The sequence below is a fragment of the Numida meleagris genome, chromosome 4 (genome assembly GCF_002078875.1).
Source record: "Numida meleagris isolate 19003 breed g44 Domestic line chromosome 4, NumMel1.0, whole genome shotgun sequence".
In the NCBI taxonomy this organism is placed as follows: Eukaryota; Metazoa; Chordata; class Aves; order Galliformes; family Numididae; genus Numida; species Numida meleagris.
Genome location: NC_034412.1, coordinates 66,896,897 through 66,924,875, shown reverse-complemented (window position 1 = coordinate 66,924,875; position 27,979 = coordinate 66,896,897). Strand labels below are relative to the sequence as shown.

The 27,979-nt window shown below is 37.0% G+C and overlaps 1 protein-coding gene across 25 annotated transcripts in view; it reads left to right on the top strand.

Moving 5' to 3' along the window:
* SORBS2 (sorbin and SH3 domain containing 2) overlaps positions 1 to 27,979 on the top strand; it is a 194,750-nt gene that overhangs the window by 114,728 nt on the left and 52,043 nt on the right. For 11 of the 25 annotated variants that reach the window (XM_021396833.1, XM_021396835.1, XM_021396832.1 and 8 more), the window contains 8 exons: positions 764 to 813; positions 7,530 to 7,622; positions 9,921 to 9,947; positions 10,889 to 11,013; positions 11,984 to 12,601; positions 20,116 to 20,151; positions 24,220 to 24,364; positions 26,653 to 26,828. In XM_021396833.1, coding sequence (XP_021252508.1) covers positions 804 to 813; positions 7,530 to 7,622; positions 9,921 to 9,947; positions 10,889 to 11,013; positions 11,984 to 12,601; positions 20,116 to 20,151; positions 24,220 to 24,364; positions 26,653 to 26,828 — 1,230 coding nt within the window. In that variant the 5' untranslated portion in view covers positions 764 to 803. Of the gene's footprint in view, positions 1 to 763; positions 814 to 7,529; positions 7,623 to 7,645; positions 7,713 to 9,920; positions 9,948 to 10,888; positions 11,014 to 11,983; positions 12,602 to 20,115; positions 20,152 to 24,219; positions 24,365 to 26,652; positions 26,829 to 27,979 lie in introns of those variants that run through there. The other 14 variants (XM_021396856.1, XM_021396853.1, XM_021396852.1 and 11 more) reach the window with 7 other exon arrangements.

Genomic DNA, 27,979 nt, shown 5'->3' with positions numbered 1-27,979 from the left:
CAACTGTGGGTTTTCTCATGGCTTTTTTTCTGTTGCTGTTAGTTTGTAAGCACTGTATCGAGTTGAGATGCCTCAATAAGTGATATAGCTTTTGCATACATTAATTTGATGCACATTGCTACCTTTAAAAAGCACATTGCTGAGATTGGAAACCAAATATGTAACAACTTGATTTCCTATTTGTTGACTCCAGTGGGACTTCTGAAATGAGTTTCTGTGGATGCCAAAACATATCCCATAGCGCAGAGCAATGCAGTGAGCAGCATTAAGAATGTTAGTGTTGTCTGCAGAGAGATGTTAAATCACTGGATGAAAACAGATGAATCTCCTTCTTGGAAACCTTTGGGGGAAGAGTTAATAATTTTGGTTGATTCAAAAATATCTGACGAGGCCTATGCTTTGTATCTTTGCTCATGTAGAAGAGTGAATAAGGCTTATAAGCAGTCTTTAATCATGTTCTTGAACTGGAGTCTTCTTTAGTTTATAGTTTCAGGACCAAAGATCAATCACTGCTTTTTTTATCCCAGAGCAAGTGTTTACCAGAGAGATACTAAACACTTACAAATAGAGTAGCTTATATTGGAAGCAACAGCTCATCTTTAACTTTGGAAGAACGCACAGTGCCAATTTAATTAAAGCCACATTAAAATAGGACTGTTGTTTATATCATGTTGATTCTCCACTTCCCTGAGAAGTCCTGCTGCCATTTTGTGCCACATATTCATGTCTTGTGCAAATTAATAGATCGTTTTATTCTTCACAGGAAATCCGAAGGCTTTTATAGCAAATCCACCAGTGTCAAAATGAACACAGGTACGCTGCTTCTGTGAGATTTTTCTTTACTTGTATGTGTTGTTTAGAAGGCAGAGGAGGTCCCCGATTTATTTAAAAGTTCACGAGAAAATTATGTCTTAGTTAGTGTTGAATCTAAATAAAGCAAGATATTTTAACAGTACGTCTGCTTATGTGTGTTTCTATTCCATATATGAAATTTACATACTTGGTTTTGTTTGGATGGATATATATGGATGTATAAAATATACATGCATGTTTAGCTTTCTGTGCTTATGTTACTTGTTTTAGTTTTGTATTCATGTGGTTGGTTTTTTATTTTTTTATTTTTTTATTTTTTTTTTGCAATAGTTTGTAGTACAGGGACATAAAGGCTATGGAAAATTGTTGCTAAAGTATCACATTTCCTAACAGAAAGCACATGCCTTAAAAATGCTTTGTTTCCATTCTTTACTGTCAGTAAATTAAAGGACATATAAATACTATCTTGTATTATTAGCTGCATTTGCGTAATCAGATGAGGATGACTATCTTGTACTTAAAGATTTACATATTCTCTCAATTTTCTTTGATAGATGTACTGACCAAACAAATTACTTAGCGCTATATATCTGTATGTTATGATCTGTAAAATACTCCTGACTTGTTCCTGAATCGTTTAAGACAATAGATAATTCTACTGATTTTGCTAGAAGTGGGAACAGCCCTCCAGAAAGCAGACAAGTGAAATCCTCATGTCAGGTGTAAATTTACTGCTGCCATCACCTCTTTACCCTCTACAGGTAAACTGTCTGCTTTGCAAATTAACTGTGGCACAGGGACAGAAATGCTCATTCTCATTCATGGATTGTAGCTCTGCCCCGACAATTTGAAATAAGGAAAATCTCATGCTTGGGACTAGAGGTCCTGAGCTACCTGTGAAGCCAGTGTGGGTGTTTCAGCAGCATGCTCGAAGTCCAAGGGGTTAACGTTTCCGTGCTATAGTTTGCCGTTATTACCTAGATTGCCGTATTGAACAGCTTCCTGGCTTTTGATTCTCTCAGACAATGATTGGAATTCACAGGGTTCTCATAAGGGTATTTTTAGTATAAAGTTAAAATATATTGTGGTGAAACTGCTATATTTGCGACTTTTTTAATCAGGAGAAACAAAGTTTCTCAGTTGAGGCAGGGTATTTTTTGGTTGTTCTGAGCAGTGTTGCAGACACTACCTGTGGGTGGTGGAGAGGGAGTAGCACCAAGTCTCGATAAGGATTTAATTTATGGAAATTTGTCTTATCATTTTGCATTTTTTGATAAGACTTCTTTCCTAAACACGTCGGTCTGTATAATGAATGTAGTACTGAAGTACTGCTTGCTACATAGAACTAATTTCAGAAGTAAATCAGCTAAGCATCAGATGTTTGACTGTGATTACATTGTGCACAGTAATCATATGGGTTAAAACATAATAGATGTCATTTTATAGCTTCTACTTTTGAAAAGTGTGGCTTGTGTCAGAGATGAAAATTACCAGTGTATGTTACTGCAGCTCTGAGGAGTGGTTTTGTTCTGCGCTGTACTAAAATTTCTCAAGTTAGTCTGAAACTCTGAAGAGGAACAGGCATAGATTTGAATCATCTGTATGTCTGGATGACTTCTGTTGTGGACTGAGTCTTCTGATCACATAGGATACTTGAAAACCCACTTAAAGACCCAAGAATATTTGAAATCTTGCATAGTTTCCTAAAGATATCACAACTGTAAGCTGAACTTTAATCTACTGTGCTCTTAAATAGTGAAAACTTTTTTCATCTTGTGTATGCGCACATTACAAGGAGTGTTGCTTTTCCAGCAAGTACTGGCAAAAAAAAAAAAAAGATTTCATATAGGTTCTATTGATGTATGTCACTTCTTGTCTGTAAGATAAAATCCCATGACTAGGGCATAGAAGTGAACATCTTACACGTCTGTTGGTGAAGCATTACTTAACTAAGGAGGAGAGTGGCTGAGACTGAGGATGTTTGGCACAGTCACTTGGTCTCATTGTTTCTCTTTTTACTTTATTTTGTCTTTGAGCATGAAAGGAATGCAGCAGTTCTTTTAATTTTTGCTATTTCACTGCTTTATAATAGGAATTTGTGTATGATAAAATTGGAGGTTATCAGTTACTGTGAATTTGCCACTATTTTGTTTTAAAGTAGGATTACTATCAATTACTTTGGCAGATAAATTTTCACTTCAGTTTAAAGCAAGTAGTTGTTCAAGTGGCAAAGCAAACAGACTGGTCTGTGTGCAGCTTTAAAAAGCTGATGTACTGCTTGGATTGGGCTGCTCTAACCCTACATTCCCTGTGGCTGCAGGCTTGGCAGTCTGTCTCAGTGAACCCTGTAGAAGATATTTTTGTCTACAGAAAAAATGTTTTGAAGAGCTTTGGTTTTCATTACTCTACCATATATGGGAGGGATTTTTCAGTGCTTGATGTTAATTCTGTACCACATGTTAGGAAGAAATACTCAACAACTAAAGGCAGTGAAATGTATTTGCCAAAGCAAGGGTGCAGACATTGGATAAGAGAAGGTTTCAGAAGTACTGAAGGCACTTCAGTTTGTAGTTGATTTTGGTGTTCTAGTTTTGCTGTAATTTAATAAAAATAGTGGTCCAGTAGAATGTGTGCCGTTGTATCACCTTTTTAAACCCAGACTAAGCAGTCATCGACTGAATAATATTTTAAACTATATGGAGATGTTTTCATTAACTAGCCTTCAAGTATTGCAGATTTGGTGAACATCATTATCTTGGTGAGGCATTTTGAGAAACTAAGACATGGGAAATGTAAGCTACCAATGAAGTTCACTTCAGATAAGCAGCACAGCATAAAAGTGCTTGTTGCTCATACCAGTTGTGTATGTGTGAAGTTGCTGTTGGGGAAGAGGAAATTTCACTGAGGGATTATGAATGGATGCAAGCTAATATGTTAAAACATTCTTAGTGTCTATCCAAAAAAGTCTTGGCTGTGTTTCACACAGATAATGCTCGATAAATGCATCTAATTTTAAAGTTGTCTGTTTTGAATAAATGAGGCACATAGAGAGCACTTGAGAGTGAAAAAGTCTGCAGTTCTGGAAGCCCACAAGTATTTTGTGATTGTTAAAATTATTAATGCACATCATCACATAGACTAACATCTTAAATTCTCTGAGAGACAAGAATAGAAATTCTTGGGTCCCTGAAGAGTTCCTGAATGGACTGTGGAGCTGTTTTTGGATCACTAAAACAAATTATACAGCTTGATCGTTCAAATGTTCTCCTACAACAATTTTAATTTTTTAAATCATTATCTGCTGCAATTAAGCAGTTTGAAAGAACCAATTAGTAGCAGATGCCCCTGAATAGTCAATGTTAGGTTCTGTGATAGTAGCTCAGCGTAGCACCCACAGAGGAGTTCAGGCAGATGACAGCAGGAGGAGAAGCCCAAATAATTACTTTCCAGGCTACTCCCAGACACTTCACAGGCGCTGTCAGTGGATCATCTCCACAAGCCTGGATGAGCAGGCAGGCAGGACCCCAAATCGAGGACTCCTGAAGAACAAGCACAGTGTCTGGGCCCCTCTTAAGGCTGTGCCAGGAGAGCCTCAGCCCTGGAGTCTAGGCTTGGAGCACATCAATATAAACCATCAGGAGCAGCTCACCAGGGTGGCTTCTGAAGTATGGAGGCGGTTGCTGCATAGGGTATGGGGATCATTATTGGGTGCAGGGGAAGAAGCAGCTGAGGATTGCACAGGACTTCAAATTTAGTTATTTGTGGGAAGAAACAGAAAGAAAACAAAAGGGAGGAAAGGGGAAGAATGGAGAAAGATGAAAAAGAAGAGAAGAGGACAAGGGATTTGTCAAAGCAAAAGGAACTGGATGGTGAACTAATTAAAGAGAGCATCCAGAGCAGAACTGTGGCATGTTCTGGTACATATGCAAATACGCACGTACTACTAGCTGTAGGGCAAGCTGCTTGTCGCTTCCTGTCAGCACGGGGCTCTTTCTTTTTCTCTCTTTAGAGATAAACATGCAACACTGATCATAGTATTCAGAAGTTCATCAGTATATGGTTTTTGCTCTAAAAGATACTGGCAGAAACGTGCCTCACCAGATACTTCCTACCTCTCTTTTCTCCTCCTTTTCTGCAGTACCTGCTAAGGATGCTCATACTCTGATTCGGGTTGCTTTTGCTTAAACATTAAAACAAATCCCTAGGAGGCCATGGCTGTCAGACCGGAAGAATTTCTGATGTCAGAAGTAGACCATATACATATGTGCACACATTTTTTTTTTATGCATGCAAACATTTTTTATGGATTGTTTCCTCATTTATTCATTGAATAGCAGCTGTGCAATATTAATTGCTTATAGTTTGCAAATGAAGTGATAAAATGATTGTTAATTCCATCTCCTGTACTGTTTTGGAATTCTGTGTTCTCTAGACTTAGAGCTTTTTGGTGTTATTCAGATTTCAGGAATCAGCGTGAATATAGTTAGCATTTTCTGGAAATTTGGTGGAGTTATGAAAAGGGAGTACAGACTGAAATAAGCTTCTCAAAATTTGGCTGTATAAGGCCATGCACATAAGCGAAGTAGTTTGAAAACCGTACCTTATGAGATTCTTCTGATCCTCGTTCAGATGCCCTTGACTTATGGGAGCTTGGCCTGGGTGAAGATGGGAAGATGGAATCCATGAGGCATAAATATGTACTTGTCTATAATCATTCTTGTTTGATCAGATAGGTTGCACAACTGAAGGCAGTGTGTTTGTGTGGTAGTGTCTCACCTGAGTGCAAAGCGACTCTGCCATTATTGTGTGCATATACTGAGAATGTTATTGCAGGTACAGTTTTGTGAGGATGGCTTCTATAAAGAGAGGTAAATGTTGTATGCGTATGCATGTGGTCAATTGAAAAGCCTGTTTTATCTATCCTGTGTGAAGCTACATCAGGCCTTTTGCTAGATAATGCATCTACTAATACCAAATTGTGACTCCGTTCAGTTACATTAGAAATGGATTTGAAGCAGAATTTGTAGAAGTTATACTGATTAAATATTTGTAGTTGGTCTCCTCCTCCTTTTCTCCCACCTTAGCTTTTCTATGCTGCAAATCAGACAGGTAGCTCTTGAAAAATACAAACAAAGCATTAATTTGAATTTAAAAGGTGGCATCTTGTATTAAATAAAGTGTGATGTCAAAGTCTGCCCACATTCAGGTAAGAACAAAAAGTCAGTATCAGCAGAACATCAAGTCTCTCTGGAATTATTTCCATTTTATGTCAGTAGGGAGAATAATACAAGAACAAAAAATGTGATTTTAGTTACCATTGCCATGCTATGTTTATGTAAGTAAATTAAAACAAATTCAATAACCAATTTCTGTTTCCCAAGTCCAGCACCAATAATTAATACCAGTTAATGAAATGCATTAGACTGTTGCTGACTAAAATCATCTGGCCCTTTGCCTCCAGACTTGGAGCTGGCAGTGGTTCTTTAGAACTGTTTACACCTGGGGCAGTGACTCAGATGTTTGTCAGCATTAACAACTGCTTAATGTGTATCATTGCTATTTTGAGGGAATGTTGGAATGAGCAATGGAATACCCACAGCTCAGTTCTCTGGGAGACGGGTTAAAGATGTCTCTGTGGCTCAAATTACCGTTGTCATAGGAAATCCTTTCCACTAATAGGTTGCAGGCCTCCCTTAAATATAATTTTATATAACTCCCTGTCATAGGACACATGCAAAAATCATAGACCCTCTATCAAAGTTGCAGTTTGTCAGAAGTGGTGGCCTATATGAAACTTCAATATTATCGAATACAAAAATTAAAATAATGATTATGTTGATGAGCAGAAAAATATTCCGGTTAAATATAATCAGGAAGGATATTTATTAACTTACTTTTATAATTATAATTATGACAGAGTTGCTAAAAAAGCAAGTTGTAGGAAAGACAAAATGGCAGCCTCAAGTGAGAGAGGAAAGAAAAAAAGGAGAGCCAGTTCCATAAGAAGGGTTTTTCACACTGCTGTTTGTTCAGACGTATTTTAGATTTAAATTTCAAGTCTTTCTCTTGAACTATAGTTTGGTTCCAGACATGCATGTGTTTATCTTCCATTAAATAAAAAATAAAAAAACCACACGCAAAAAAAAAAAAACAAAAAAACAAAAAAAACAGGGGTGTTCCACTGAATCAAAGTAATGCATGCCATACTTAATTATTTTGTTTCTTGTGTTTAGAGGGTCTGAAGGGCTATGCAAAAGTACATTGTCAGCTAATCAACATAGACTTAGTTGGATGAATGGTGTCCTTCTAATGCATACAATGAAATTATTTTACAATGCAGATTGTTGATTAATATTACTCTGGAATGCTTAATCCTTTATCTCGATTACTTGCTTGTTTGTTGTTTTTTTTTTTCCAACTATTTGTTGTAATTAAGCACTCTTTTAGGCAACAGAACATAAGTATTTCCACAGTGAATTAAGTATTAGGTGTTTGCTTTCTTTACTTATTTTGAATGAGGTTTATTGTTTCTTAAAGCTTGTGAAATTTTATGTATTCTGCTAATCTGTGGAACTCACGAATTTACGTGTACCTGCAGCATTTCTCTAATAGCATGTTTATTTTCTTGTATGTTTGGCCTATCTCACACTGTAATGTGTTGCATGTGCTTGCTTCCTTTGTCTGGGGCTGGTGTCTGTATTGTTTTGTGCTTCCAGATAGCGGTGGGTGTGCTCGCAAACGTGCTGCAATGTCTGTCACATTAACAGCTGTGAAGAGGGTTCAGAGCTCTCCAAACCTACTGGCTTCAGGTATAACAACTAACCAGTAAGACACTGCTTGTGAATGGCTTTCTGTAGCATTACATTTGTCTACAATAACACTCTGCAAGGAAAGGAAAGGTAACCATATTTTCTATTCTACTGACAGGTATTTTCCTTAGTTCTACAATGCTCTTTAAAAGGTAGTTTTCATTTCTCTCTGCCTGTACTCGGTAGTCATTGAGGGGAAAAAAATAGAAAGACTTAGGAAGGAGCTTTTTTGATTTTTTTTGTAAAATTAACTTTGCCTTTGGTACATAACACAGATTTTGGGTCTCATGTCCCCCCTTGATTTTACAAAACAATACAGCATGAAAAGTGGATGTTTATTACAATTGGCTTTAGAAATGTTCCTAAAAGAGTCTGTGTGCTATGGCACAATGATCATCAGAAGCCAGAATAATTTTAAAACGTTTATGAAATGTTTTCCTAAAAATGCATGGAACAATAAAAACATCGAGAGCATTCAGTAGGGAGAGCTGCTGCTTAGCATTCTTCTGTCTGATTTCACAAGATGAAATCTTAATGGGTGTCAGCTGGCCAGGTTCAAAGGTGAATTAAGTAGTTGTAAGTATCATCCATAAAGAATTTCAAGTATTGTAGGCTAATTTACAACACTATAAATATTAAGTATTCACACTGAATATAATACATAAAGTTTAATGAGCATAAAGTTCAATGAGCCAGGAAATAGTTGCAACATAACATCTTTGTTTTGTATGTTTTTTGTAATGTAAGGCTAATCCCCAGGAATAAGAATTCTGTTCGAATTTCTGAAAAAAATTAAAAATTTGGATACTACATGTAAGTAAGGGTAGCAGAAGAGTCATTGGGATTACTGGATGTATAATAATTCAAGAAAACATTACGTTTGTATTTCTCAGAAGACCTTCTAAGAATTTTTTATTTAAGCATGTACAAGCCTTGTAATGTGTTGTGCTGTTGCACTTAGAACTAGTGATTAGTGCTCTTAGTTCTCTAGTCCTACTGGGTTAGCATATTGTATGTTAAAATTTTTTTCAATTTGTTTAGAGAGGTAAAAATGTTAGTTTGTTTAGAGGGGAAAAAACACTAATATATCTCTACATAATCCAAGAAAACACCAGAATTTCTAATCTACCCTGTGCTGGCAGTATGTATGTATTCATTTATGTGATTTCTTTTGAAGTGGTGAAGAAAGCTTCACATATTACGGTGGGGGGGGAGGGGAGGGGGGGAAATCCTGACAACCTGTAGACATCTTTCTTGGTTTTGAATTAAAACTTTTCAGCTGATCTTAAAAGAATGCTATTTCTTCTGATATCAAGATTTTAGCTGGTAGTAGACCGCAGTATTTACTGAAAGAAAAAAAAAAAAAGACAGCAAATATGTATTTGAAATATGAAATATGAAATAGCAGTGGTAAATTAATAACTTTCAGCACACTGTAGAACTTCTGCAGTAAACATTAGTTATATATAGTATACTATTTTGAGACATAATTAAGAAAAAGAAAGGAATTCAGGTAACTGAGCAAAAGAATACCTACGTATTTTACAGTGTTTCTAAACTGTACCGTGAGAAAAAAAATTACTAGAAAGAGAGGTTTATTCCTAATTTTCAAAACTAGCTGTTTAGAGGCTTTCGGGTACTATTTCTTAAGCAAGATTTGTTTATACAACTGCAATTACTCCCATACTCCTGAAAGACACTTGGCCTTAATAGAGAAGGGAAACTAGGTGATGATCTGTTGATAAGAATGCATCTATATATACTGCTGGAGCTGTGAGGAATGGGGGGACCGTACCTGTTTTTTTCCCATAGCCACCTTTAGAAAGACTCACATGCTATTTGTTTTTATAGGTAGATTCTTTTGCTAACTGCATCTATTGCAGACACTAACCGTAAATATATAGATACGTAATTCTCAGTTCCTTAAAATAAAACGTTGCTTTTTAATCAGCCAAGTATTCATAATGATTGGTTACTGATTGGATCAGCAGCTTAATTATCTAAGAAAATAAACATGGAGTAGCAGTGTGGAGCAGATGTTTTGCTGTTTTTCTGATCTGATCTCAACGTGTTCACTAGATCACTATGATGCCATTTAATTCAATACTTTTATCTGCAGAGTCATGCCAACAGACCAGTTAATTGAAGCAAGCATATCTCTTGGCATCATTGAATACTGAGCCGATGTTATTTTTTTTGTAAACATAACTTATAAAATTAACCCTGTGAGCTTAGCTACATGTTAAGACACTCCAAGCATTTGTAACACAAACTAACATTTGTTGTTTCTTGTTTTAGGATCTGATTCTCGCTCTCCAGATTCAGGTAAATAAAACAGTGGTATTTATGAATCGGTATTAATATCATGTAACAGGATGAAATATAACAATTTTCCTTCCTTTGATTTCACCACTTCAGACACATAGACTCTTTCAGGAGAGTACCTTTGAATTTGTAATAATAATTACATCGGCTAAGACCTCAAATTAAGGTCTTACTTGGGAAGCTGTATTTCCTACAACAGTATATGTTGTCAGAAAATGAGTTGTGTGGGAGGACACAGACTGCTAATTTGTCACCCTCAGCTTCAGTGGCACTTGTAATCCTAAGTAAGAGACTAAAAATGAAATAACAAGTTCCACCCACCACACTTAGCAGCCTGCTCACGTAATGTGTTACTTTTCCCAGCCTCTTTCTTCAATATTTTGTCTTCAAATCTGTAACTTGTTGAGGTCGGGTAGTATCTTCCTCTGTATTTGAACAGTGTCCTGAGGGATGTTTAGCTCTGATGATAAAAATAAAATGTGCTTTGGAAAATTAAGGTGATGTACAGATTTGACAAGAAGACTGGAGCAAATAATCAGATAGCGAGGTGAAATTGCCATGATTGAATGACTTTTTTGAGCTGGCATGTTTTTTTTGAAATCTAGGTGTGAAGATCAAGAACCTAATCTGAAAGAATATTTCAGCCCGCTTTAAACAAGGGATAAACCACCAGGATCTCAAAAGGACTCCCTTGTTGGGAGCTAACAAACTGCTACGAACAGTATTGTCGAATGTGAGGTTTTGAAGTTTTTAAGATATAAAAATTTGCAAAGTTACAGCTTTAGCCCTATTCTTAAAATGTCCATGGGGATATCAGCAGCAATGACAGTTGTGTAATAGAGAAATATTTCCACGTTTGCTTAAAAGTTGGGTTGTTGTGATGATTGCAATAGACAGATCTAGTAATCATAAAAAATGTGATTCTTTTTTCCTCACAAAAGCTTGGAGGTCTTACAATAATGGAAGCAGAGAGACACTGAATGGAGACGTTAGCAGTTCATCTCTTACAGCAAAAGGTTTTAGAAGTGTGCGGCCAAACCTACAGGACAAAAAATCACCAACTCAGGTAAAACTGAACCTACCAGTTTTCATTTTTTAGCATTTGAGTGTGCGTTATTCTGTGTTAGACACCATATACAGATGGGATATCCCTATGGGAAAGGTTTTCTTCCAGATAGTGTGAATCACTTGTTCATATCGGTCATTACAAACTGTATTACTGTGTAAATAAAGTATACTCTGCACTGGATGCATGACTACAGGTTAATTATCAGCAATTGCTTTCAATGAACAAGACAGACAGCTAAATATATATATATATGCTAAATATAAATATATGTAAGTTATTATATACACAAATAAAAGCTTTCTAGGAGTGTTCCCAAGCTTAAAATAATACTTATTAATGTTTTACACTCAAAAAAAAAAAAAATTGGTTATCAGGATATTGGAGGATAAAGGTTTTTTTAATTATAAGATGATATTTCTGCTTGTTTTGCAGAACAATATGATTAGAAAGCACTTAATGTGCAAACACATTAATCTGCTCAAAAAAGAACCAACATACCAATGTAATTTCTGTTTCTGTTATTATTTTTATTCAAAGCTTTAAGAGGCTCTGTGTGTTGTATTTATGCGCATTACCTGTGAACAATAGGTTGTCATCTAAAATAATGGAGTACATTTTGGAAAGTATCATTAAGAACTCCACTGTTTTAATTTTTACTCAGCGTAATAATTGTGATTTTTAAAGAAAATAAAGACTTTTCTGGGGTCTGATTCCAGTTTACTCTGAGGAAATGGAACATCTAGTTTTCTAAATACAAATTTTTCAGCCCTCTACAGCAAAAGGTGGTGGGACCCTGAGTTATTCTATTTTCCATTGTATTGAACAATCTTGAGTAAAAGCCTTAGGTCTTAGTTTCTCTATTTAAAGATAGAAGTCAAACTACAGTATATCTCCTGCTAACGTTTACTTTCTTTCTGTTTCTTCTTCAATGTTATTTTGCTCTGTGTGGATGATTTTGGCAAATAAGGCACCTCTGCCACCCCCTAGAAAAGAAAGCTTTCAGAAAGCAAGAGTAACTAATCGCAAGAATGGAATTAATCTCCAGACAGTAACAACTGAGCCAGTTAAACACCTTCCTACAGATACTGGCTGTTACAGTAACGAGAATTCTGTCCAGAAGATAATGTCTTCTCAGATATCTAACACAAATGTGTCCTATGTACAGACGATCACTAGACCACTGACCACTATCTCCAGCATAGGCACAGGCACAGTAGCTGGTATTAGTGCTACTCTCCATCAAGACCAAAGGCAGCAGTCTCAAAAGCGGAGGGTATCTACCCTTAAATTAACCCGGACACAAGACCCAGCAAGTAGTGTTCATTGTAATATACAGCAACAGCTCAAACCTGTTGAAGTGCCAATATTTTCGCAAAGGCCTGTCTCACCTGCCTGTAACCCCATGTCTGAGATACACACAGCATCTCTTTCCATTCAGATAGCTCCCATCCCTGACAATAAAGCAGAGCCTGAAACCCAAGAACATCCACCTACTATTTCTCCAGACACTTCAAAGATGTCTTCAAAGGATGTGGGACAAAAGTCTACAGTTCTTCCTTCTTCACAGGCTGCAGAATGCCATGTGGTATACTTAATTTTTCCATCTTTTATTTTAGATCATTCATGAATCGCTTAACTCTCTTTAGTTATACTTACATTATCAAAGTTAGACCTTTTGTTTTCTGGGTAAAACTACCTGTCACATGGATCAAACTAGAACTGGACAAAACATGTAGTTTTTGGAAGGATATTGTAGAAAAAAAAAATACAACTGAGCTGGAAAGTAGACTTCCTTGTTCCTCTGTGAGCACTTTATGGAGTGCAAATGCACAACAGGAAATTACTGGATTGTAGGTTGAGAGGTTGCATTAAAGTACTGTGTTGTCATAGGTGCTGTGGAAGGATAACATATGGATAGGAAATTGTTGCTGTTGGATTTTTGTACAAATGCAGCTCTGGCAGCTTCCTAGGCCCACCATGAAATAATTTTCTAAGTGCTTCCAGCAGGGCAGTCATTGCTGTCTTCTAAGTATCTTGTGCGATAGCCATTTTTTAAAGAAAATGGACTGATAAAATCTTTTAAGTCAACCACCTCTGCACAACAAGGCAAGGCATTTCTAAGTCCTTCTGTTTCCTACAAACCCTGTGCCTGCTGAGGTGAAAATTCTGTACTGATCTCATCCAGGAGAAATGTCAATATCAAGCACATAGTGTAGGGAGAACAAGCCAACAGTCTCACAGAAGCAATTCTATCTTATGTATAAAGAGATGCTATCAAGCGTCGTAGTAAGTAATAATAGGAGGATCACTTTCATGTACACGTCAAGTAATCTTTTTTTTTTAATCACCTGTGGGAGTGAGCCCAGATTTCTGTTGTGAATGTATTTTGCTGTACACCTGTGATACAAATTATGGCAAGAATTTTGTGTAGTTCTTGTCTATTATTATTTGTTACCTTAAAGACACAAGTTTTTAAAACATCTCTGAGATCTCTAGTAATCCTGGTAATTACTGGGGAAAAAATACATCTATTCAAAAATCTTAATCAAATCTGCAGCAGTTGACAGACAGCACTTTTCCTCATTTCTTGGTTATGGTCCTCTTAGAGTAGCTAGATCAGATGCAGTTCTAGAGAGGGAAGGGATTTTTTGATGAACAGTTATTAAACATGTTCAAGGATTAAAAAATAAGTTCCCATGATTGTTGGTTGTGGTGGATAAGAGTCATACTAGGCTGCTGAGGAACTACAGCCTATACTGAAAGATTGCCATGTAGTCCAGGGAACAGATGGCTAGGTCTTAGGAGGGATGGAAAAATCTTCCTAGGGACTAGAAGAGTTAGCAGGGTTTATTACCATTCTGAAAGTTACTGAATCAGGTAAAATAGGCCTGGGAGCAATAACACAACAACAAATACATATTTGCAGAAAAAGAAATCTATGAATAAACTTTCATTTCTTCTCTGCATTGCCTAGTCACATTAAGAATTTTCTATTTTTAAAGTGAATTAGCAATGTACTAGCTTACTAACTAGCTTATCTGAGTTTGAAAGCCCTTCAGTTAGTGGTAGGGATTGCTATAGGTCTAAGCATATCTGCCTCACAGCTTTGTCTGAGCCAGGATCCCATTGCAGCATATTTGTGTTTGTCTAGTTCTACCAACATCAGTGAGTCTACTTTGAAGTAACATGGCACAATCATGCAAACTTGAAGTCTATTGACAGCACTGTAAGTGTCAACAAAGTAACATATCTGGTTTTCAGAGCATCACACTCAGCCAGGTCTTCAGTGTGGAAGCCAAAACTTTCTGTGTTAGCTGTAGAATAGTTGAACAATTTGTAATGTGTCAATTTCCTTCTTCAAGTCAAAGTGAAAATTTTGATCTGAGCAAAGTTCTGTGAAATTATTTGTCAGCAATTTGCAATGCTGTTTTTGAATTAACCATTCTATTAACCACTGGAAGCACAGAAGACTTGCAGTGAAATTTGTCCTTCTTGAGATTAAACTATTGCCAAAACTGTTCTTTTAAAATATGCATTATTTAGAACACTTAAGGAAAATCAAGTTGCTTAGCCCTCGACAAGAGCAAGTTCACTATTCAGTGTTTCCTGTCAAGGAGAGTGAGTCTATCCAAGAAAGACTCACAATAGAAAAATCAGGTCAGAAACAGCAAGGGTGAGCAAGATCTTTTCATGGTAGATAGGGTAGGCCCCAAAATTACAGGACACAGGCTTCTAAGCCTTTTAAAATATGAGCATCGAGAGAAACCATCAGACACTAGAACAGATGTAGGTGTAGCCAGTTTAACTTAAGCATTTGTATGTTTTATTTTCACTTAAGAATAGTTGTTTGTACTGTTAACAATATGGTGCTTCATATATTCTCAAATAAATCAGCATCTCTCAAACAAAAGTGGTTTTACAACAGTTAACACTTGTTAGGAAAAATACCTCTTTTAACATCCAGAGTAATTCTCAAACTCTAATGATCTGAACGATCATAAATGAGTTGTCTTCTAGCTTTTTTATTAGAATTTTAAAAGTCAAAATACATCTTGCAATTCTTTTTATTTTTGAATTTATTTTTGTTTCACAGTGGGCTGACAAAAGTCAAAGTAGTTGTGACACGTTTGACAATTCTGCGCTTATTTTCCTGCATTCTCAGTGTGGGAAGAACAATCAGAAATTCATCAACTGGCGTTCTTTGAATAAAATAAAAATTTGAGCTGATCACAGAGATTATTAAGGAACACAGCCTTCCAAGCTGCATCCATTTATTGTTTGCTTGCCTGCAAAATTCAGCTGACATCATCCCTGATGTTCAGCAATGAAATAAATTCTAAACACTGGTATGAAGAGGTGCATCTAGCATCAGGATCCAGCTGTGAAGCCAGTGGGTTCTTGCAGTGAAAGTGGTAAATGAGAAATGCTGTGCATGTGTGGGTGTACCTAAGTGTGTATGGCACATGTACATCTATATGATAGTGCCAAAGTACACAAAGATACAGCCAGCTGTAAAAATGAGAGAGCCTATATGGTCCATCAAGTTCACAGACAACAGTTTTTCATTATTGTTTAATTTCTCTTGTTATGTCTGTTCTTCTGTTTGCATCTACTGGAACTTCAGGAGCAAGCAGAAGTGTGGTATGACTCACCAAGTGACATTTTACAATCACTCCTACTCAGAGAGGTGTTAAACCCCTTAAAAGCATACGTGAAAAGAGAAGCATTCAAATTACTCAGTATTGTTGTGGGTTGCTTTTTTTTTTTTTTTTTTTTTTAAGCTTAAAACCTTGTGAACCTGTGCCATACTGCAAATGTGAGAGAAATATCTGGATCTCTTTCAACAGAGAAATTAGTGCTTGTTAATATGAGACAACATAAGTTTCATTATCCAAGTTTCTAATAAGCAAAAATTTTAAATCAATGAGTAACTCTGAGCTGCATCTAACATAAACACCTTGTATTTTTAATCTTCATTTTGTTCCCACATTCATGAGTGCTATCTTGTTCTAGATACTGCTCTCTAAAACTGAGGATGCAAAACATTTGTCCGGTTTTCTTGAATTCCACAGATGAGTGAACACTTAGCACTGATGTTATGGATGAATAAAGGCTAAATGCTTATGCAAGTGTTTATTTGGCCAGCCCCATAGCTGTAGATAAGTGAATCTATGAAAATAAACCTGTAATTTTACAATTTTTTTCTGAACAGCTTTATCTAATACAGATACTGTTTGCTAGTTATTGATGATGTACTGAGTATGCTGAGGGAGAGGAGACAGGTTTCAGTGTTTCAGGGACAGATGGCAAGCAAAGAAAAACAAGCATGTAATTTTCCTTTTCACTTCTGTTGTACTGTTTTGCACAAGGGCTGAATCGCCTCCATACATTGAGTTTAGAATGAGAGGGTTAGTAAAAATGGACATGGGAATATAGCTTGCAGCATCAGTTTGGGGATTTTGACATCATCTTTTGCCTATAAAAATAGAGGTATTTTTACCCATTTGTGCAAGTGTATGGGTGTAATTTGAATGTTGATTACTAAACTCTGCTATGCATTAACAAAATGAATTTATTCACTCATCCTCTTTATCTGTGTCTTGATTGTTGAAGCAAGGCCAGTACTTTGGTGTCATTAGTAACCTTGCACCACTCCACAAATCTTGTATTAAAATGACAGATGACTGGTTATGAAGCTTATAGTCGGATCATCTGTCTACTGTATGTGAATTGGGTGGAAACTGAAAGCTTGAGGCTTGACGTTCTTGTATTTGATGGAAGGTAAATGTTTCTGAGGACCAGTTGAAAGCTCTGCTTGAGACCTTCAATTCACTTCAAGCCTGTGTTGATACTTATTTCTCAAGTATTGCTACATAGCCCAAGTGAATTATGTTGTCTAATTTTTCATTGTTCTAATTTATTAAATTAATTGTTTGGCCAGTAATCCACCTGACTTACACCATTTCTTGGGCTATGAAAATAACAAGCCTAAACTGGATGGAACTGGTAGTAAAAGATTTTTTTTGAAATGCATTGAGTGTTGTCTTTCTCATATTCTTCACAGTGATGAGGAATACGGATTTAGTAGTAGCTAAATGTGTCTGTTATTTAGAGTTTACCAACACTCCATATTGAGAGAGATTAGGTTTTTTATTGTTTTGTTTTGTTTTTTTTTTTAAAAAAAAAAAAACAACATTGTTTTCAGTCACCATTTCATCCACTCTGCCCCAGAGTGATGATTATGTCTGTGACAGAATTCTGGAATCAGTCAGGATATTCAAGTTTTACTCTACGAAGCTGAGAATCTTCATGTTTCAAATCAATATCTGGAATTACTACATTCCTTCCACCCATGTTATATTCTATTTAGGAAAGCGTCTCAATGAAATCAGCTGTAATTTGCCAAGCACAATGAATTTAATTCTTTAAGAATTCAGTTTCACTTGCTCTCTGGATGCACCCTGAATATTTTTCCTTGTGTTGTCCATCCCTACTTTTCTCAAGCACACAAGAAATTGTCTATTTGAGGCTAGAAAGCTTACTAGGTTTCTTGAGTATCTACAGTTGCTTTTTGTTTTAGCAGTTCAGTGATCAACTTAGATATTTTAGCTCAGTGATATGCTTTTTTCCTCTGGGGATGCTGAGAGGGCATCTATGTCAAGAACTTCAGTTTCATACTGGCTTCGCCTCATTATCTCCTGGTTCATGTCTTTAGCTGGAGATACTGAACTGGGACTTGGATGATGAAATCCATCATGAAGCATCGTTCTGTTTTCCCTTTATGTGTTTAATGATGAGGTGAAATTATTGTTTATTATATGAGTACATAAATGCATAGAACTTAAGCCCCTGGTAATTTTGCTTTATAAGCAGCTGTTTCTCATGTGTATATGATTGCTTTTTGTGATAATTTAATAGTATTCTGTTGTTCTTTTGAAGTTTCCAGTGGCAAATTAGTTATCTTCAAATACCTGAAATATATGAAAGGCGATTGCAGTGAGAGCGGGGTTGGTCTCTTCTCACTGGTTACAAGTGACAGGACAAGGGGAAATGGCCTCAAGTTCTGCTAGGGGAGGTTTAGGTTGGATATCAGGAAAAACTTCTTTACAGAAAGGGTTGTTAAGCACTGGAATAGGCTCCCCAGGGAGGTGGTTGAGTCAGCATCCCTGAATGTGTTTAAGAACCATTTGGATGTGGTGCTCAGGGACATGACTTAGTGGTGGATTGTTAGAGTTAGCGTAGTATGGTTAGGTTGCAGTTGGACTTGATGATCTTGAAGGTCTTTTCCAATCTGAGCAATTCTATGATTCTGTGATCTCTAAAGGTAGTATTTCCTTTTACAGTCATCCACTCAATTATTGACTTTTCTAAATAAGATGTAATCTTCAGACTTACAATATGGATTTTTTTTTAGTGTGGTAGATTTCAGACATTGCCGTGAATAAGATCTGAATTTTAAGCTGTTCAACTACAGGCTTTTGTTTCTTACTCTTTTAACCACAAATTTTGCTAGTAAGTTCTGGCTATCTTTATGTACCTTATAGATCCAGTAACGCCAAACAGTTCTTCTGAACCCTGTGAAAGAAGTAATGGGTATCTCTTAATGTGCTTCATATTAATTTCTGAAATGCTTATTCAAAGGGATGGTCCTGTTGACTTCAGTAAGATTATTAATGTAATTTTTAGTTGATCTCAGCAAGAATTATGGAACTGGACCCCTAGTGACCTCTTATAAGTAGCACAATCTGCGTTACATTCCAAGTCTTCTATAAGGGCTTTAAAAGATAGTTTCAGATTGTGGTGATTTAGAACATTTTCAGATGATTAGAGTTAAAGACATCTGCATATTCCAAGCATTGAAAAAAAAAAAAACCCAACATATTATCAGTAACAATGGGATATTTGTGAGTAAATGTTGCTTTTTAAAATAGTAATTGCTGTATACGGCATCACAGTGCCCTCTGTTTTTAATGAATCTAAATCCCGAACGTTCTTTCCCTGCAACTGTTCCAGAACTTGTCAGCTCTGTGCTGAAGAAGGCAGCATTTTGATATATTTCAGAAACTGATGGAAAGTTTGTGGCTGATATTCAGTACAGAAAAAATTGTACAGCTACCAAAGGTTGGGCACCAACATGCTTTTCTCGTACCTTTAATTCAAAAACAAGTTGCAGTTACAAAAAGCCAGTTTCAGGACAGTTTTAAATGCAGTGTCCTGTGAGTGATATGAAATATCAGAATATACAGTTCATAATGCGGTAATTCTCAGAAGCACTCTCATGAGAATATTCCCAAATCCTTTTAAGGAACGATGCTGAAGCCAGCCAGGTAGTGTGTTTTGTTTCAGTGTTAAATCACCACTGTCCTGTACTTGTGTTCCCAACCCTTGTTCTTCCTCAGATTTACATCAAATACCCTAACAATCCTGTAGTTCTCTAATGTTGAAAAGGCAGCTATACTTACACCTTACCCAGTAGGGTGACAGGGTGCTTCCAGAGTGCTTGGAAATTCTAAGGTCATCCAAACCTTTTTATCAGTGAGGCAGTGGAGAAGATGTATTCAATCAAAAGAGGCAAAATAAATAAACAGACAATCTTACAGGTCATGTGAACATTCAGTACTAGCACTTCTTTTTAGCTTGTGGTCCTGCCCATCTGTACCTTAATGTTAATTTCAAAATTATGCCTATCTTTTGACAAAAAAAAAAAGAGCAACGTTAATGGAGATCAGACTTACATATGCCTTTTTCCTTTTATAAACAAAAGAAAAATGATGTTCTCTAGCCTCATTTTTTTTTTAAATAGTGTTATTAATTATGGAATACATTATGGAATATATGGAATATTCATCCCCAGCACACTATGGTTTCTGGCATTGCTTCCATTAGTGTTTGATACATTAATTTCCTTCATGTTTTCGTACTTTACACTATGTAGAGTGTGGTTGATCTATTTCCTAATCTATGTGAATGTGAACTTCCTAGGGCTGTTGGAAAAACTTACGCTTTTGTAATTCTCCTACACGCAGCAAGAGGCAAAAGGAAAAATTTTTATTCATTTGGTAATGTTTCTTTCTTATTTTTTTTTTCCTCAAATCTCAGCTTGGAAACCAGAAAGTAACTGCCCCTGTGATGGAGGTAAATGCTTCACAGACACACAGACAAACAGCAGCAGAAGCTTCTCCACTGCCTCTTCCTCCTCCTGTGGTACCAGTTAACAGAGCCTCTTTCTCACCAAACAGTGGCACCCATCTAGTACCATATTCTTTGCCAACGCTTGATGATTTTTCACGCTTTTATAAAACCCCAGCCCTTTCACAATTTTCATATAAATGCCCATTCCTAGCTTCTGAAAATATTATCCACAAGAACGAAACAGCCTCTGTAAGCACAGATTCTGCCATGAGTGAGTGCTCCTCCCGCACAATGAGTGAGTCTTCCACAGCCATTCTAGATGAGCTGCAGACTTGTAGCTATGATACTACTGACTGCTCTGAAACACCTTCCCCAACCTTGAGCCAGATGTCTGCTGTGTCAGATGGCACCACCTTAACCAACACTGCTGCCACTTCCAATGTAATTATCCTTCCTTTTTTCCTGCTCCATTTTGTTCACAGGTTGTCAAAGGGGGAAAGAATTCAAATTTGACTGTTACCCCATTACATAAACAAGTATTTTGTTAAGTTTTCTGTGTTCACAGTCTGAAGTATGTTTTGTAACAGTTGTTTAAACAAATCATTTGCCTAGCGATTTTGGTAATAGATGGGGAAATGGTATGAAGTTGTTGCACATATATGTTGTTGTCCAAGGTGCATTGAACATTTTGCTTACAAGAAATGAGAGTAAATTCAATAAATATCCATCCCAAATGCATTGGAAGCAAGTGATCTGTAAATTCTGGAGAGATTTGTCAGAAGTACTGATAGCGATTTACAGGTTTGTGGAGTTGTAGCCTCTTGGCTGCCACCATGTTTTGGCTCATAGTGAGGTAGAGATTTTGATAGTATAAATTCTAAATTTGTAGTAAATGTTGGCAATGCTTAACACATTTTTTTCCCCCAGCCATGACCACTGACTGCATGAAGCTGTTTTTCTCTCCTCTAACTGACCTTTCCCTCTCTTAAGCACTATTTCTTACAGGAGTGAACTTCATAAATAGGTTTCTAGCATCCAAGTGTCCTGTTACTTTTCTCTTAGCTAAGTCAAAGAAAACAGCAGCATGCAATTACGGTATATATGTATGTTCACTATTCTGTACCTTACTACATTCAGATACGGGTAGAGAGAACATATAGCATTTTGGTCAAATTCAGATCACTTTTTATTTCTTTTGAGATTATTTGCATGACCAAAATGAGTCAGAATAGAGCACTCATTTAGGTTGAACAGTTTGTTGCTGAATTACAAAACTGAGAAATGTTCTGAGACCAAAGTTTTACTGTGTAATGACAGCATTTCAACTTTGTACAAATACTTCAGTATGCTATCATTTTCTGGTCTAAATGTAGCACTTAAAATTCTGAAAAAGAATGGAGTGTATATATTTTTTACATTTCATGTGTATTTTCAAAAATGTAGTTGAGCCCTAACATGCAGATAGAGTCAATGATCTGTAGTCAGTTCAGTGAATGCTGTTTAAAAAATAATATCAGGCATATAAACACTGTGATTGTTAACACAGCTTTAAAACCTAACATTTTAAAAAGAGTCAGTGATGTTTATCTGCATGCTGCCCAGTTGTTGTAATCAAGGGTACGACGATCGTTATAGAGTGGTGTATGTAAATAAGGCACAATCACCATAGGATGAGCTATGGAAAGCCTGGAATATCTGTATTTTCTTCTAACCTGCATCAAAAACAATCCATGTATTTATTTTGCTTGTAAGCCAAAGTGAACAGACATTCACTTTTTCCTTTTTTGAATAGTTTCCCTGTAGAGATATCTATTATGGCCTTGGCCACCGCTTTCTCTCCTAGATACAACCAGGCAGGTGAACATGGTTCACTACTAAATTTACAAAGAGAATGGATGAGTCTCCCACCAAAGGATAACAATCCCTAAACAATCCGAAGAGCCCTGTAGAGGGATTAAACTACTGGCAAGACAGGCCTCTTTGTTTCTGTTCCTCTGTAGAGGAGGGCTAGATGGTTGTAAATTTATCTATGAAATGAGAAGATGAGAGACAAGCTGGTGGCACACACATACATGCTGCTAGTGGCTCTACTCCTGTAATGATAGTTGAATGATCTTCATTCTCAAAGGAGACTCCTGATTCATTGCGTAGATTAAAACCACTGAGAGAACGAAAAAAGCTGTATAGGGGTGTGCCATCCATCACTGTGCCCACATATGCTGGAACCACACTTTCAAAAACATATCCAATTTGAGGAGAGTTGTTTATTCTTGAGGCCCTTAGTGAGAGCTCAGGCATAAAGATTTTATAGCTGATTCTCCAGAAAGAAGCAGCATCAGTACCAAAAGCAAACTGAAACTTCTCAAAACAATCCTATAGTTAACCCTCCCAGCAGTGCAAGATGCTTCAGATATATAAATCCGATAGTGACCACAATGGAAACTTTCTTTAAAGGGAAAGTCATTAAGAACTAAGAAATTATCCTATTTAAGATGCTATCCTCTCTAAAACCAAATTCAGAAATATCTGATTCGGACATTCCACATCTACACTTATGACTGATGTCCATCAGCTGCTTCTGTACATCCTGTTTTCTTGATACTTTTACAGAAATTCATAGAAATAGCTTTCTATTCTAAAAAAAAATCACACTAGTTTTGCTCCTCTCTTCAGAGAAAAGAATGCCATAGTAAATGAATAAAAGATGTATGATTATGGACATTAGTAACAGCCTATCTTCCCTAGAAACAAGCTTTCCCAGAAAGCCAATGTGCAGGAAAATACAAGGGGTGAAACTTAACTCGGGTAGAGATGGTTAGCTTCATCAAAGAACCTCCGCTGGAAACATTACTCCATATCTCTTGAAATGCTGTCTTTGAGCTGATATAGCTTTTGTAGTTTACAGCTCCAAATTCTTTTGGAGGATGGTGTAAGAAAAGCCAACTTAGTTTGCATTCTTGGTTCTTGATTTTGTTACTGGAAGAAACATTTAAACATGGAAGTTTTGATGGAGACATCATCACAATACAACTTTCAAATTCGGTTCCAACAGATGCCCTTAAAAGATCAAACAGCTGAATGCATCTTCGGAGTTTGCATGATGTCTGCAAAGGGGCCAGAATTTGTTTCACTCGCCTAGCTATTGGAGGCTGAGATGTTAAAAAAAATTCAAATCAGTAGTCTCCAAAACATGCATTTATATGAGAGGTCATGAACCATTTCATTTTTAAATGCAATAATAATATGCCTTTTAATATGGGATTTACTTACACTTTTCTGCTTCAAATAGTCTCCTGTTTTACTTCTACAGCACTCAAAGAGCCCCGCTTTGAATGCTTACGCTGTTTTAGTTCTTTGTTAAATTAAACTGAGCAGTTTGTAGCACTCCTGATTTTGTTCAGATTTAAAACAGAGATCTACATGAAGAGATGGGATAGAAAGCTTCCCTCTCTTTTCACTGCTCTCTTATTTCACTCCATATGCTTTCTTGGTATCTCTGTTCTGATTCTTTCAATACTCCCCATAAAAGTACTACAGCCCAGGTGTAGGGATTCCAAAATATTTTTTAAAGAAGCTTTGGCTCACTCAAATTAGCTACTCATAATGAGACTTCTTCCTTCAGTCTGTTCAGAAGTCTCATTCATATCAACAGGGGTGGAGCATGCAGATCATGGGAACACATCTGTTGGAGTGAGCAATCTATAGCAGGCAGCCTTTGTCACGTGATGAGAGGAATTTTTATTGCCATCTCCATTTTATATTGACGTCAGACCTTGTCTGTGCAGTTCAGTTTTATTGCCTAGACTCTGCCCTGTCTGCCACCTCCCACCATCAGCATGCTTCACAGGCTGCACATACAAGTAGTGAAGGGGGGAGGTACAAGGTGTATAAAAGGAACGTGCTCTGCTCCGCAGGTGATGAGTTTTGTATTTCAGAGAATGCAGATGCCATAATGGTACCTGACAAGTGGTAATTGTTGCGTGGATGACAGTCTTACATTACTCTTTGTTAGGGATGGCATTCAGAGGGCTTTATGTGCCATTTAATGGGATATTGTTTTGTTTCTCTCAGGCTCAGATCACAGTGAATGGGAACTCTGGCACTGCTGCCAGCCCAGTGAGTCACTTTCAGAGGCCTTTTTCCCCTTCTTCAGCTTACTCTCCACCAGCTTCTCTCAACTCCAACCTTGTTATCATGCAGCATGGCAGGATGATGGGTAAGCCTTGCACAGAATGTTTGCTTTATACATTACACAGCATATTCTAATTTATGTAGCCAAAATTGCAAACAATGACAAAGGGTTTCGCATCTATAATGCAGGTATTGTCTATTCATCTCCTTAGGAAGTAAATGCAAAAGATAATAGCATTTACTGTTAGATATAATAGTTCCTGAACTGGAGTTACTTTTAAGTTTTATTACTCATCCTTATGTTTATGAGAGTGACCTCTTGCCACTTTTCCACTTGCTTTCCTGAGGAAAAGGGAGCATATATAGAAAAAGCTCAACCTGCAAAGACTGTTTCCTTTCGCCCTTTTTAAGAAACCAAAGACTAGCTTTGTACATTGCTTCTCCCCACAACCTCTATAAGCTTCAGTTGAAATACCACCAACAAAGGAGGGGCTCTGGCCTTTTAAGCACCTCAAGCCATGTCAATTTATAATTTCCTTATGTATTTTTGTAGGTTGTTGTGTTGTTTGTTTTTTTTTATCATGCAAGTATTTCTTGCATGATTAACCTCATAAAGGAGCTTTGCCAGTATAACCTAGTTTTGCCAGTACAATCATTTACTTGCTTCTTTTTCTACCAGACTTTGCAGATTCAGATGAGAGTATACGTGTAAAACAATCTGATTGTGATCCAGGAGTTTACTTTTTTGTTGTGCAAGCAGGGAAATTAGGTGGCAGTTCTGGCACTGAGACTTACAGCTTAGAGAAATGCTGCTATCTAGCTCTTAGTGATAAATGCAAAAATAGCACATGTGGGTTTTTCCGCATACTCAAGTGCCACATTCTTTGGTTGCTTCCAGTTTGTTGAGCTAAAGGTATATCAATTTTGTTTTGGATATACCTGGAATGTGTTTTCCCATGATTTTTACTCTTGTATGATGCTCAAGTTCTGTGTTCCACAATAACAGTCTGATTTCATTCTCCTTGCTCACGTAAAAATCCCACTGATGGCCTTAGTTTGAGGCCATCTACAAAGAATGAAGGATCAAATCCCAAATGTTTTCTAAATTTAACATGGTGCATTTTGGGAAAAGGCCCAAATATTCAGACGTGCCACCCAGAGTTGCCCCTCACCATATATGTGTAGCACTGGATTATTTGCAGGACTTCAGACTTGAGTAAACAGCTGAAACAGTCATGCAAAATCTCCGCAGTAGCAATGGGCAAAATATTCAAATTAAAATTAGTGCTTTGAGTCACTAGAGCTCCTTTCACTGATTTATATTACAATTCAAATATTTTGCTTGGGTATAATCAAAAGATGTTAAATCATAATCTTCATCAGTGGTGTGAGAATGTTTCTTTTTATCCCTTCCATTCATTTCTCCTGCAGTAGAAATGTCTTGCAGGCACTGTACCTGTGCTTGCACAGTACAGAAAAACTTGCTTTGTCATAGCAGCTCACTGATTTACTGAAACATACTGCCTGAAGGACTAGGGCTCTTCTTCCTATACACAGCAACAACTGTCATGTGATGCATCCCAGCAGTAAGATGGGTGGGGTTTTTTGTTGTTGTTTTTTTTCTTGTTAAATGAATTACTATCTGGATTTTAGAGAGAGATGGTAATAGTGACATATTAGTTTATTTAATTTTAAAGGAAGATTTAGGGGAGAGAGGTAGTAATATTGCCAATGACCGTGAACCACAGCAGTCTGCAGATTCACTGAAAATGAGTGCGTCATCAGGTTGCTCTGTGTGTGCTGAATTACTGAGAGCCAATTCTGTGGATGATATAAAGTGATATTTAAATAGACCAACGTAACCTTAAGGGGTGAAAATTGCGCACAGAAATGTGTTTTGTTTTCTTTTTTAACTTTGTTTCTAAACACATACTACATAAATTGTTCTGGAGAGCTGGTTGAAGTCTGTTGTTTTACAGAACAGTAATTTTCAATATTCTGCTAGATTTTGTGAAGGAGAAGTTTTGAAATTGTCATTATTTCAAAGGATGGATAGAAAAGGTGCAGGCTTTTTTACAGCAATAGGGTTTTACTCCCACTATTTCTCAGTGTATTTTTTTCTTTTTCCCAAGCAAGTTGCAGCAAAAAAAGTGACTGCAGTCTACCAAGACCTGAGCTAAATAGCCTAATGCATAAATAAGGTTATAATTCAGCCCCAGCTGAGATGATTGCTTCATGAAATGTTACATATGAATATGTTTCTCAAAATTATTATCCATCTTTGCAAACCATAGTGAAATTGGGCAGCATGATACAACTGCCAAGTATGATTATTGCGTCGTTATAGAATATTTTCTCATGTTATCTTTACAGAGTCCACAGAGACATACTCGCAACATGTTCAGACTGTTGGCAGCAGCACCACCACCAGTACAATACCGATCTGTAAATCCTCAGAAGAAGAAAAAAAAATTACAGTCATTAAAGCTCCACATTATGCAGGGATTGGCCCAGTGGATGAATCTGGAATCCCTACAGCAATTAGAACGGTAGGAAATTCTAGGGAATCTGTGTATGAACTCATACAATGAATTGATTGTTGGTAATGGGTTTTTCACATTCTTCTGCTCTTATATAATGTGGAATACTGCATGCGCAATCAGGCAGCTCGTGAATATAATATTGTGTGGTGACAGAAAAGAAGAATGCTGATGGGAACGTAATTGGGCAACTTGATGTTTCTGGTTTAATTAGAACTAATCAAAATTTTGTCTCTTCTCTTGTATTCCTTCCCTTTTGGAGATGTGAAATAATTGTATTTGCTTTGTTATTCATAAAACAAAGTATATATGTACTATATATTATGCATGTGTGCAAGTATACATGTGTATCTGTGTACGTATACATCTATAAATCTCACAGTCCTGCATTCTGGGGACCAGTGGTTCTCACTTGATCAATGTAGTGTAGTTTCATTCAGACAGTGATATAAGTGAGTAGTATTTTTGCAGACGTGCAATACATGATTGCTGTGCCCCTGGATGACATGTAGGCAAATAGCATGGAAACCCCTTCACTGAGACTAGCCCAGTTCTGATCATCTGCCACTAGCCCCTGCTTGAGTGGCCCGGAATGTCAAACTGAGAAGGTTTGTTTTCCCTCTGCTGAAGCATTCTTTCCACTCCGCTGTCAGGGCAGCCTCTTCTGGCTGGTCCAGAGAGCACAGTAGCAGCTGTGCTGGGTCTGTAGAGGAAGTGCTTACTGGCCTTCCCTACTGGAAGCAGTGCTGTGCTAGACGGAGAGAGAGTAAGAAGAGTGGCAGCCAGAATGAAAGCAGCAGAGCCCTTGCAGGTGAAGTCTTTGTGAGGTGCAAGGATGTAGAAGCTGTTGGATGTATCCTCTCTGCCTGTGCTGACTTATGGGGCTGTGTTTTAATCACCAGGAATTGCTTCAGTGGATTGAAAAATTAGGGGGAAGAGCAGGAACTGGTGGAGAAAAACAATATGAGAAGTTCAGAATGAGTGGTAAGATGGGGACAATTTTGTTAAGAATGGGGGGAAACTCTGGCATTTCTTTATTTTCAACATAGAAAGGAATACAATCAGAAGCTTTTAAGAATGAGTTAATTTCTTTACATCGATGCTCTAGCTTCCTACCCCTTCTTCAAGTAAAAATGTCCCTTTGTTTTATACAGGAGAAA